Below are 13,132 nucleotides of genomic sequence, written 5' to 3'. Positions count from 1 at the left end.
CATCCTGCCCCAACAGCGGAGAGACAAGACCTCCATGAAACCAGGAAACCAAAGGAGCCTGTCAATCAAGCAGCTAGCCCCTTAAAAACAACCTCCACTGTTGGCAGAGAGAGAGAGAGAGAGAGAGAGAAACACAGAAATGGAGAGAGAAAAGGAAGCAGAGAGAAACACAGAGATGGAGAGAGAAACAGAGAAATGGAGAGAGAGAAAAGGAAACGGAGACTGAAATAAAACTGGATGCATATACTGCACGTAATTAGAACCAAATTGAGGGCAATTACTAATCTACTTAGGGTCATCGACAGCTCCATTTACACCGTTGCATTTAGGCTAATTAAACGGTGTGCTAATCAGATGGGATGGCCATAATCTCTACGCCAGCTCACACCGCCAGGCCGCTTTCACCGGGAGAAGGAGCCAGCAAGGGTGCCTGTAATATCCTGAGCGGAGAGAATGATCATCGTGAGCGGGGAGAATGAACATCCTGAGCTGGAGAGAATGATCATCGTGAGCTGGAGAGAATGATCATCGTGAGCGGAGAGAATGATCATCGTGAGCTGGAGAGAATGATCATCGTGAGCGGGGAGAATGAACATCGTGAGCTGGAGAGAATGATCATCGTGAGCGGAGAGAATGATCATCGTGAGCTGGAGAGAATGATCATCGTGAGCTGGAGAGAATGAACATCGTGAGCGGAGAGAATGATCATCGTGAGCGGAGAGAATGATCATCGTGAGCTGGAGAGAATGATCATCGTGAGCTGGAGAGAATGATCATCGTGAGCTGGAGAGAATGATCATCGTGAGCGGAGAGAATGATCATCCTGAGCTGGAGAGAATGATCATCGTGAGCTGGAGAGAATGATCATCGTGAGCTGGAGAGAATGATCATCCTGAGCTGGAGAGAATGATCATCGTGAGCGGAGAGAATGATCATCGTGAGCTGGAGAGAATGATCATCGTGAGCTGGAGAGAATGATCATCCTGAGCTGGAGAGAATGATCATCGTGAGCGGAGAGAATGATCATCGTGAGCGGAGAGAATGATCATCGTGAGCTGGAGAGAATGATCATCGTGAGCGGAGAGAATGATCATCGTGAGCTGGAGAGAATGATCATCGTGAGCGGAGAGAATGATCATCGTGAGCTGGAGAGAATGATCATCGTGAGCTGGAGAGAATGATCATCGTGAGCTGGAGAGAATGATCATCGTGAGCGGGGAGAATGATCATCGTGAGCTGGAGAGAATGATCATCGTGAGCGGGGAGAATGATCATCGTGAGCTGGAGAGAATGATCATCGTGAGCGGGGAGAATGATCATCGTGAGCTGGCGAGAATGATCATCGTGAGCGGAGAGAATGATCATCGTGAGCTGGAGAGAATGATCATCGTGAGCGGAGAGAATGATCATCGTGAGCGGGGAGAATGATCATCGTGAGCGGCGAGAATGATCATCGTGAGCGGAGAGAATGATCATCGTGAGCTGGAGAGAATGATCATCGTGAGCTGGAGAGAATGATCATCGTGAGCTGGAGAGAATGATCATCGTGAGCGGAGAGAATGATCATCGTGAGCGGAGAGAATGATCATCCTGAGCTGGAGAGAATGATCATCGTGAGCTGGAGAGAATGATCATCGTGAGCTGGAGAGAATGATCATCCTGAGCTGGAGAGAATGATCATCGTGAGCGGAGAGAATGATCATCGTGAGCTGGAGAGAATGATCATCGTGAGCGGAGAGAATGATCATCGTGAGCTGGAGAGAATGATCATCGTGAGCGGAGAGAATGATCATCGTGAGCTGGAGAGAATGATCATCGTGAGCGGAGAGAATGATCATCGTGAGCTGGAGAGAATGATCATCGTGAGCTGGAGAGAATGATCATCGTGAGCGGAGAGAATGATCATCGTGAGCGGAGAGAATGATCATCGTGAGCGGAGAGAATGAACATCGTGAGCGGAGAGAATGATCATCGTGAGCGGAGAGAATGATCATCGTGAGCTGGAGAGAATGATCATCGTGAGCTGGAGAGAATGATCATCGTGAGCGGAGTGAATGATCATCGTGAGCGGGGAGAATGAACATCGTGAGCTGGAGAGAATGATCATAGTGAGCGGAGAGAATGATCATCGTGAGCTGGAGAGAATGATCATCGTGAGCGGGGAGAATGAACATCGTGAGCTGGAGAGAATGATCATCGTGAGCGGAGAGAATGATCATCGTGAGCGGAGAGGACAAATAGACTAAGGGAAGAAGAAAGATGAAGAAGTGGGAAAACAAGAGGGGTGGGTAAAAGTGCCTCTTCTTGCAAAATGAAGCTCAAATTTCAGAATGCAGATTTAATTGTGAATTAAATAGAATAGAATGAAGTGACTCTGCCACAGGAAGGGACAAGAGCCTGTTTAACCAGCTGCAGAGAACCCTTACGCAACCCTTACTAAACCCTTTATAAACCCTTACTAAACCCTTACTAAACCCTTACTAAACCCGTACCAAACCCTTACTAAACTCTTACCAAACCCTTACTCTTACTAAACCCTTACTCTTACTAAACCCTTACTAAACCCTTACTCAACCCTTACTAATCCCACCCGTACTCAACCCGTACTCAACCCGTACTCAACCCGTACTCAACCCGTACTCAACCCGCACTCAACCCGCACTCAACCCACCCGTACTCAACCCGCACTCAACCCATACTCAACCCATTAAGTGTAACACTTTAAAACCGAGTTGAAAAATAATGGAAGTAGAAGACAGGTTATTTCACACTCATTCTGTGAACCTAATTGGTTTCTGCTTTGTGCATTTTTAAATTCCTCAGTTATGTATTTTCTGTAGGGAGCGTAAACTTCGACAAAAGGGCTCCACAAATAGTCGTTGAGTAAAGTGTGCAGGCGAAGGCCGAAGTCTCACACACACCCACACACACACACACACACACACCACACACACACACACACACGTTAAGAACAGGCGAAGGCCGAAGTCTCACACACACCCACACACACAAACACACACACACACACACGTTAAGAACAGGCGAAGGCCGAAGTCTCACACACACCCACACCCACACACACACACACACACACACGTTAAGAACAGGCGAAGGCCGAAGTCTCACACACACCCACACCCACACACACACACACACACGTTAAGAACAGGCGAAGGCCGAAGTCTCACACACACCCACACCCACACACACACACACACACACGCACACACACGTTAAGAACAGGCGAAGGCCGAAGTCTCACACACACCCACACCCACACACACACACACGCACACACACGTTAAGAACAGGCGAAGGCCGAAGTCATGGCAGAAAGTTCAGCAGTTCAGACATGACAGAGAGACAAGTGAGCCGATTTAGCAGCAGGGCTCTTTAGCAGAAGTTAGCGGGAGTGAAGGGGGGGTCCGGAGAGCGAGGATCCGATTTCAGGGCATCACGGGCAGGGTAATTGAGCTAAACAGAGTGCATAATTGCTTTAGCTTCTCCGGATACTTGGCCGTAAAAGCAGGAGGGAGTTTGGTAAAGTCATAAATCTGAATGTAGGTGGAAATTAGATTTCTCAAAGCGTGCTCCTTAAGCCCCCCCTCCACACACACACACACACACACACACACAGATGCTCCTTAACCCCCCCCACACGCACACACACACACACGTGTACAAAGAATTCAGCAATGTACATTCAGCTAGATCACACACACACACACACACACACAACACACACACACACACACAACACACACACACACAAACACAAACACAAACACAAACACACACACACATTCAGCTAGATCAAGGCTAGAGAGGAGGCTACGTAAGAGTGCAAACACACACACACACACACACAAGCTAGATCAAGGCTAGAGAGAAGGCTATATGGGGCGAAATATCGAGACGGCGATATCTCAATATTTCTGTGCGGTAACGGTCATGCAATTATAAATCGGCAGTGACGGACACATTTAATTAAAATAGGCATTTTACAGTTGCCTGGAATTAGAGTGCATTGTTTGTATTTTGAAGAATAGTGTTCTTCTTAACCCGCGTCACATTAGATCAATATCTGTGCTAATATCGGATTCACATTAGATCAATATCTGTGCTAATATCGGATTCCCACCCCTGAGAACCATTTTCAGCAGAACTATTTAAATACTAATGTCCCTGTTTCAGGAGAAGTTCTGAGAACATATGGTCTATCTGAGCAAACACTCATGTGGAGATGGTACACACACACACTCACAGTAGTTTTGGTATTGGACTGTGGAGTGTGATGGCACACACACTCGCAGTAGTTTTGGTATTCGACTGTGGTATTCACACACACTCACAAGAAAGGATGCTACTGCTTTCCCAATACGTTCTCCATGACCTGTAGCCTTACGCCAGGGGCAAATAACGTAATCACAGTTCATGGACACTGTGAGATATTCTACTATCAACACTGGTTAGTGGGCACACCCCTAGCGTCCACTCGCTGCTAAGTAGTATGCAGTCTTGAGGGAAAACTGAAAACCCTGAAAAAGAACAGCTTTTCTAGCATAATGTTGAACAGCTTTTCTAGCATAATGTTGAACAGCTTTTCTAGCATAATGTTGAACAGCTTTTCTAACATAATGTTGAACAGCTTTTCTAGCATAATGTTGAACAGCTTTTCTAACATAATGTTGAACAGCTTTTCTAACATAATGTTGAACAGCTTTTCTAGCATAATGTTGAACAGCTTTTCTAGCATAATGTTGAACAGCTTTTCTAGCATAATGTCACCATATACATCACCCATCCCCAGCTACTAAATCAGTTTCCGGGTACCTGATGTGTTTGTAGGGGATAACCAGGTACAGAACACCAGACACACTGAGCCATGTGCTCTGCTGAGAAGCTTCATACTCAAACGCACACACACACACACACACTGAGCCATGTGCTCTGCTGAAGAGCTTCATGCACAAACGCACACACACACACACACACACACTGAGCCATGTGCTCTGCTGAAGAGCTTCATGCACAAACGCACACACACACACACACACTGAGCCATGTGCTCTGCTGAAGAGCTTCATGCACAAACACACACACACACTGAGCCATGTGCTCTGCTGAAGAGCTTCATACACAAACGCACACACACACACACACACACTGAGCCATGTGCTCTGCTGAAGAGCTTCATACTCAAACGCACACACACACACACACACACTGAGCCATGTGCTCTGCTGAAGAGCTTCATACTCAAACGCTAACTGCACTTTAGGCTTCTTGTATTCTTCAAACAAGAAGAAACTCAGAACAGAAATGGAAAAGATCACACTCAGTTCAGAATAGAAGTGGAAAAGATCACACTCAGTTCAGAATAGAAGTGGAAAAGATCACACTCAGTTCAGAATAGAAGTGAAAAGATCACACACTCAGTTCACAATAGAAGTGGAAAAGATCACACACTCAGTTCACAATAGAAGTGGAAAAGATCACACTCAGTTCACAATAGAAGTGAAAAGATCACACTCAGTTCAGAATAGAAGTGAAAAGATCACACTCAGTTCAGTTCAGAATAGAAATGAAAAGATCACACTCAGTTCAGAATAGAAGTGGAAAAGATCACACTCAGTTCAGAATAGAAATGAAAAGATCACACTCATTTCACAATAGAAGTGGAAAAGATCACACTCATTTCCAACTTCCAGCGCCGCACGTTGGTTTGGCCGCGTCCCATCCTGGGCCCGACTGTGAGATGAGATCCGGCTGAGAATCGAGCAGCTAGACATAACAAAAGCATGTCGGCTGCGCTGATAAAATAAAGGAAGATGTCCGCACGACTGCCGTGCCAAAAACCTCCCATCTGGAAGTGATAGGCAGCTGATAAGACCAGAGTTGAAAGAGTTTGTGTGAACATAAATCTCACACCTAATAGTCACTAATCGTGTTTCTCATGCTGACTCTGAGCTTTTTACGGGAAGGGTTTTTACCGCTAACAGATTTAATGAATCCCAGCTGCTCTCCAACTCTGGAGAGGGTTGAATTAAAGAACACAAGAGGAAGAAGGCAAACACAGCAACACAGCCCCGTTCATTAGAGGAGGAGAGACAAGAAACATGGAGACGTCTTTTCAAAGCGGAGAGATCCGAATGCTCCACACCACGGCCTGCTCCACATCACGGCCCGCTCCAGTGATGGAACACGCCACACCAGAGGCTCAATGTGAAGCAAGTTCATGACACCAGGTATAAAGTAGAGACAACCACAGCTTGACTCCAACACACACACACAGCTTGACTCCAACACACACACACAGCTTGACTCCAACACACACACACACACACAGCTTGACTCCAACACACACACACAGCTTGACTCCAACACACACACACAGCCTGACTCCAACACACACACACAGCCTGACTCCAACACACACACACCGCCTGACTCCAACACACACACACCGCCTGACTCCAACACACACACACCGCCTGACTCCAACACACACACACAGCCTGACTCCAACACACACACACCGCCTGACTCCAACACACACACACCGCCTGACTCCAACACACACACACAGCCTGACTCCAACCCTGCCTTTTGGCCATTATTTACACCCTGCACATTCACGTCCATCTCTGGTGATTTCACAGCACATACTGTACCTCCATCCTTGAGCAATACTTCAACCATTATAAAGAAACATTGAAGAAGAGCAGGAAAGGGTGAACAGAAACCAGCTCAGAAACTGAAGCCCCGTCCACCTAATGTTTAGTTCAGCACCCCTTCATAACCCTAACCCCCTGCCTGCCAGGAGATCTGGAGGAGATGTCTGGAGGACTGTGCGATTTGGGCCTTTCTGTTTGTCCAGGACTACTTGACAGTGTGTATGAGGTTTGGCAGACCTGGCTCTCACTCTGAATGGACACACACACACACACACACACACACACACAGACCTGGCTCTCACTCTGAATGGACTGTCTTTGTGTGAAAGGCTCTGGCTCGGCAGCTAAGGGCAGATAGAGTGAGCGTGAGTTGTGTGAGTCGTCAGATACGTAGAGCAACACTGACCCCTAGTGGTGGAACAGGCCAAAAATGACCACATGATGCAGAAGTTCATTTAAAAACCAAAATGGCCAATGCTTGATTCTTCATGAGTGGCTCTCCTTAGATTAATTAACCTGATATACACTTGCTACATTCAAAACTCAAATTAAAAAGAATATTAGGCAATATTTTGAGTATATGGGTAAACTGCCAGGTCATGTCTGACCAGTCATACAAATTCCTCAGGGTTTGTGTGAATTATAGAACTTATTCAAATATCAGAATTAAAACTATTAGGAATTATGTTGTTGCCAAACACAATTAGCAACATCAACCTGTTGGAATGCACAAAACAAGAAACGGTAGATATACAGCTGTTAAGGAGAAAATGGAGCTGGATTGGACACACACACTACGAAGAAACACAACAGCAATAACAAAACAGGCACTGACATGGAACCCACAAGGCAAAACGGGGTAGAGGACGACCCAAAAACACCTGGGGAAGGAGCACAGAGCAGGAATTCAAGAAGAAGGGGCTGACGTGGAAACAGCTGGAGAGGATGGCTCAGGACAGACGAGGGTGGAAACAATTTATCAATGGCCTATGTTCCGAGAGGAATACAAAGGCCTAACTAACTAACTAACTAACTTTCCTAATTCTAACCGAATTTAAGATTATACCAACAATGAAGAACAATGATGACAGTTCAACTCAACCACTTGCCCCAATAAACCAAGTGGTGTCTGCGCGTGTCTGCGTGTGTCTGCGTGTGTCTGCGTGTGTCTGCGTGTGTCTGCGTGTGTCTGCGTGTGTCTGCGTGTGTCTGCGTGTGTCTGCGTGGTCTCTGGCTCGAGATGAATCAAATCAAAAGTGTACACTTGACAAAGTCGACAAAAGCTCACCAACACCTCACTGCAAGCCTCCGTGGTGAGCTGCACACACACACACACACACAGCTGTTCAAAATCCCTCACACACACACAGCTGTTCAAAATCCCACACACACACAGCCGTTCAAAATCCCTCACACACACAGCTGTTCAAAATCCCTCACACACACACACACAGCTGTTCAAAATCCCTCACACACACACAGCTGTTCAAAATTCCCGCACACACACAGCTGTTCAAAATTCCCGCACACACACAGCCGTTCAAAATTCCCGCACACACACACAGCTGTTCAAAATCCCGCTCACACACAGCCGCAGACATTCCCCATGATCGCCTGGTCTCCCACCAGCAGCGAGGGCTGAAAGGCGAGGGGTGAAAGGTGAAAGGTGAAAGGTGACATGACACTTACCAGTTTGTTCTCCTGCATGTAAATCCTCTGGAGCTTGGGGCATCCCGTGGCCAGGGCCACCATGCCCTCGTCGCTGATGTTGTAGCACTGGCCCAGGTGGACGTCCTTCAGCTCCGAGCAGTGCTGGCCCAGCTGTGTGTGAGAAACAGATGAAACAGTTACAGTTACAGTTACAGTTACACACACACACACACACACACACACACACACACACACACACACACACACACACACACACACACAGCAGTGCTGGCCCAGCTGTGTGAAACAGAAAGTTACAGTTACACTTACACACACACACAGCAGTGCTGGCCCAGCTGTGTGGGAAACAGATGAAACAGTTACACTTACACTTACACACACACACACACACACACGCATGCACGCACGCACGCACGCACGCACTTACACACGCACGCACGCACGCACGCACAGCAGTGCTGGCCCAGCTGTGTGTAAAACAGAGAGTTACACTTACACACGCACACACGCACGCACAGCAGTGCTGGCCCAGCTGTGTGTAAAACAGAGAGTTACACTTACACACGCACGCACAGCAGTGCTGGCCCAGCTGTGTGTAAAACAGAGAGTTACACTTACACACGCACACACGCACGCACAGCAGTGCTGGCCCAGCTGTGTGTAAAACAGAGAGTTACACTTACACACGCACACACGCACGCACAGCAGTGCTGGCCCAGCTGTGTGTAAAACAGAGAGTTACACTTACACACACACACGCACACGCACACGCACACACACACACACACACAGCAGGGCTGGCCCAGCTGTGTGTGAAACAGACAGTTACACTTACAGAGACCTCTCGCTCCAGCTGCAGAGGTGTGTGTGTGCGTGTGCGTGTGTGTGTGAGACCTCTCGCTCCAGCTCTAGAGGTGTGTGTGTGTGTGTGTGTGTGTGTGTGTGTGTGTGTGTCCTCTCGCTCCAGCTGCAGAACTCACTATGTGTCTTTGTGATAGTTGTTGCTCTTTTCAGCATGTGAGTAATGATCCCTTTTAAAAACACCCTTTTCATAGTAATGCCATTTTAAATCTGTCTGTGGCAGAGAGTTACTGCACGTGATTGCCCTTTTACTAGGCAGGAAGGAGCGTCGCTAGTGTGCCTGTCAGATGGATTGGAAATGGAACGCTATTTAATGGGACGTTCAGGTTGATACCTTCCTGAGTACATCAATAAAAGACACTCTCAAAAAGATATGAGCAGTCACACAAACACAGACAGACACACACACACACACACACACACACTCACACAACTCTGCCGGCACACACACATCTCCAGTTGTGACGAAACCAAGTAAGTGAATAAAAAAAAAAAGAAGAGAACTCATCTGGGGCTTCACTCTTAAGCTGGTTTGGTTTAAGAGCCTACATCCAAACCTCCAGAGCCAAAGAATGTCTTTAGATATATGAAAATCCTTTGGCAACACAAGCATATTACATATTCTATATAGAGCCTCAAGCCTTTTAAAGAACCTGTTTTAAAAAAAACTGTATCATTGAATTTTTTTCCATTTTTGAAAATTTTATTTTTTTCCATTTTCACTATATGTGTGTGTGTGTAGAGTCAGTGTTCCTGTGTGTGTACACAATCACTGTATGTGTGTGTGTGTAGGGTCAGTGTCCCTGTGTGTGTACACAATCACTGTATGTGTGTGTGTGTGTGTGTAGAGTCAGTGTTCCTGTGGAGGGGTACACAATCACTGTATGTGTGTGTGTGTGTGTAGAGTCAGTGTCCCTGTGTGTGTACACAATCACTGTATGTGTGTGTGTGCGTAGAGTCAGTGTTCCTGTGGAGGGGTACACAATCACTGTATGTGTGTGTGTGTGTGTGTGTGTGTGTGTGTGTGTAGAGTCAGTGTTCATGTGAAGGAGTACACAATCACTGTATGTGTGTGTGTGTGTGTGTGTGTGTGTATAGAGTCAGTGTTCCTGTGGAGGGGAACACAATCACTGTATGTGTGTGTGTGTGTGTGTGTGTGTATAGAGTCAGTGTTCCTGTGTGTGTACACAATCACTGTATGTGTGTGTGTGTGTGTGTGCAGAGTCAGTGTTCCTGTGTGTGTACACAATCACTGTGTGTGTGTGTGTAGAGTCCGTGTTCCTGTGGAGGGGTACACAATCACTGTATGTGTGTGTGTGTGTGTGTGTGTGTAGAGTCAGTGTTCCTGTGTGTGTACACAATCACTGTATGTGTGTGTGTGTGTAGAGTCAGTGTTCCTGTGGAGGGGAACACAATCACTGTATGTGTGTGTGTGTGTGTGTGTGTGTAGAGTCAGTGTTCCTGTGAAGGAGTACACAATCACTGTATGTGTGTGTGTGTACAGTCAGTGTTCCTGTGTGTGTACACAATCACTGTATGTGTGTGTGTGTGTGTGTGTGTGTGTGTGTGTGTGTGTGTAGAGTCAGTGTTCCTGTGGAGGGGAACACAATCACTGTATGTGTGTGTGTGTGTGTGTGTGTGTGTAGAGTCAGTGTTTCTGTGAAGGAGTACACAATCACTGTATGTGTGTGTGTGTGTGTGTGTAGAGTCAGTGTTTCTGTGAAGGAGTACACAATCACTGTATGTGCGTACGTCAGTGTTTCTGTGGAGGGGTACACAATCACTGTATGTGTGTGTAGAGTCAGTGTTCCTGTGGAGGAGTACACAATCACTGTATGTGTGTAGAGTCAGTGTTCAGTGAAGGGGTACACAATCGGCTAAAGCTTGGGAACTACCTTAGTAGGTGCACCTAAGGGTTCATAAAGGTTATTCTAGAGTTTATAAAGGTTATTCTAGAGTTCATAAAGGTTAAAGGTTAAAGGTTATTCTAGAGTTCATAAAGGTTAAAGGTTATTCTAGAATTCATAAAGGTTATTCTAGAATTCATAAAGGTTATTCTAGAGTTTATAAAGGTTAAAGGTTATTCTAGAATTCATAAAGTTTATTCTAGAGTTCATAAAGGTTAAAGGTTAAAGGTTATTCTAGAGTTTATAAAGGTTATTTTAGAGTTCATAAAGGTTAAAGGTTATTCTAGAGTTCATAAAGGCTATTCTAGGGATCATAAAGGTTATTCTAAGTTGGCTTACTGTAAAGCTGATAACATCCAAACTAAGATGATATTCTGGGGATGAGCTTAGCAACAGGACACTGACCAGTTTGAGCGCATGGTCGGTCAGCTTGTCCTGGTTGCCCACGTGGATCTTGGCCAGCAGGGGGCAGTGTGTGGCGATGGTGCAGAGGGAGAGGTCGCTGAGCTGCTTGCAGCGGTAGGCCGTGTACTTCAGCAGGCCCGCGGACTGGGACGCCAGCGAGCACACGCCGTGGTCCTGCACGTTCCGGCAGTCCGAGATGTTGACCTCAGTCACGTTCTGCCGACGGGAGGCGATCTTCACCAGCAGCTCGTCGTTCACCTACAGGTAGATAGATAGATAGATAGATAGATAGATAGATGGATACTTTATTAATCCCGAGGGAAATTTAGGTCATCCAGTAGCTTATACACTTAACTTAACTCACAAACATACATACACAAATCACAGTAGAAAAACAATACACATAGGGAGAACATGTTCACAGGGAGTGGGGTGTATACAGATATTATACAGATATTATACAGATATTACAGTGTGCATTGATTGTGTCAGTGTTGATGTCCACGAGGAAAGTAGTGCAAAGAGTTCAATGGAGGTGGAGGTGGGTGGAGGAGAGAGGGACAATGGAGAGGGCGTTCGTTTGACTTTTAAAAACAAGACAACAACGCAAACTATTAGAAACTATTCTTCCCACAAGCAACTGAGATTATGTCCTGGGTTGCTTCTCCTCGGCCACATGAGAAAAAAACATTCAGAACCCGACACAGATATATTTGATTCAGAGAAGACCTGGAAACAGTGATGTTGGTTCAAGGTCAAAGTTCACTCAACAACTAACATGTATAGTTCACAATTTCTGGCTTCAGGTTTGCTTGCATACGTGACCTTTGAACCAGCCAGACACAGGGAGTGAGAGAGGAGGAGGAGGAGGAAGAGGAAGATGAGGAAGAGGAGGAAGAGGAGGCGGAGGAAGAGGAGGAGAGGGAGGAGGAAGAAGAGGAGGATGTGAAGAGGCGGAGGAGGAAGAGGAGGAGGCGGAGGAAGAGGAGGAAGAGGAGGATGAGGATGAGGAAGCGAAGAGGCTGATCACCCACCTGTTGCAGGCCACTGAGGTCGATGTGCTTCCAGAACTGGAAGTCTAGACACAGGTCACGCCAGTACTTACACACCAGCGAGGCGCCGAGGCAGCGCTCCCGAACCGTCAGGTGGGAAAACACCTGTGGACACACACACACACACACACACACACACACACACACACACACACACACACACGGGGCAGAAGAGAGGACAGGACAGTCAGACGCAATCACACACACACTACCGACCACATCACCACAATAACACACACACACTACCGACCACATCACCACAATCACACACACACACACACTACCGACCACATCACCACAATAACACACACACACACACACACTACTGACCACATCACCACAATAACACACACACACACACACTACTGACCACATCACCACAATAACACACACACACACACACACACACACACACTACCGACCACATCACCACAATCACACACACACACTACTGACCACATCACCACAATAACACACACACACACACTACCGACCACATCACCACAATCACACACACACACTACTGACCACATCACCACAATAACACACACACACACAC

At 46.7% G+C, this 13,132-nt stretch overlaps 1 protein-coding gene across 1 annotated transcript in view; it reads right to left on the bottom strand.

Annotated features, from left to right (window-relative positions):
• fbxl17 (F-box and leucine-rich repeat protein 17) overlaps positions 1 to 13,132 on the bottom strand; it is a 201,677-nt gene that overhangs the window by 183,898 nt on the left and 4,647 nt on the right. Inside the window, exons 3-5 of the mRNA XM_031569914.1 lie at positions 12,556 to 12,678; positions 11,522 to 11,779; positions 8,367 to 8,498 (exon numbers count right to left, since the gene is read on the bottom strand). Coding sequence (XP_031425774.1) covers positions 8,367 to 8,498; positions 11,522 to 11,779; positions 12,556 to 12,678 — 513 coding nt within the window. The remainder of the gene's footprint in view (positions 1 to 8,366; positions 8,499 to 11,521; positions 11,780 to 12,555; positions 12,679 to 13,132) is intronic.

This window comes from Clupea harengus, chromosome 7 (assembly GCF_900700415.2).
Source record: "Clupea harengus chromosome 7, Ch_v2.0.2, whole genome shotgun sequence".
NCBI classification, from domain to species: domain Eukaryota; kingdom Metazoa; phylum Chordata; class Actinopteri; order Clupeiformes; family Clupeidae; genus Clupea; species Clupea harengus.
This window is presented reverse-complemented; position numbering and strand designations above follow the sequence as displayed.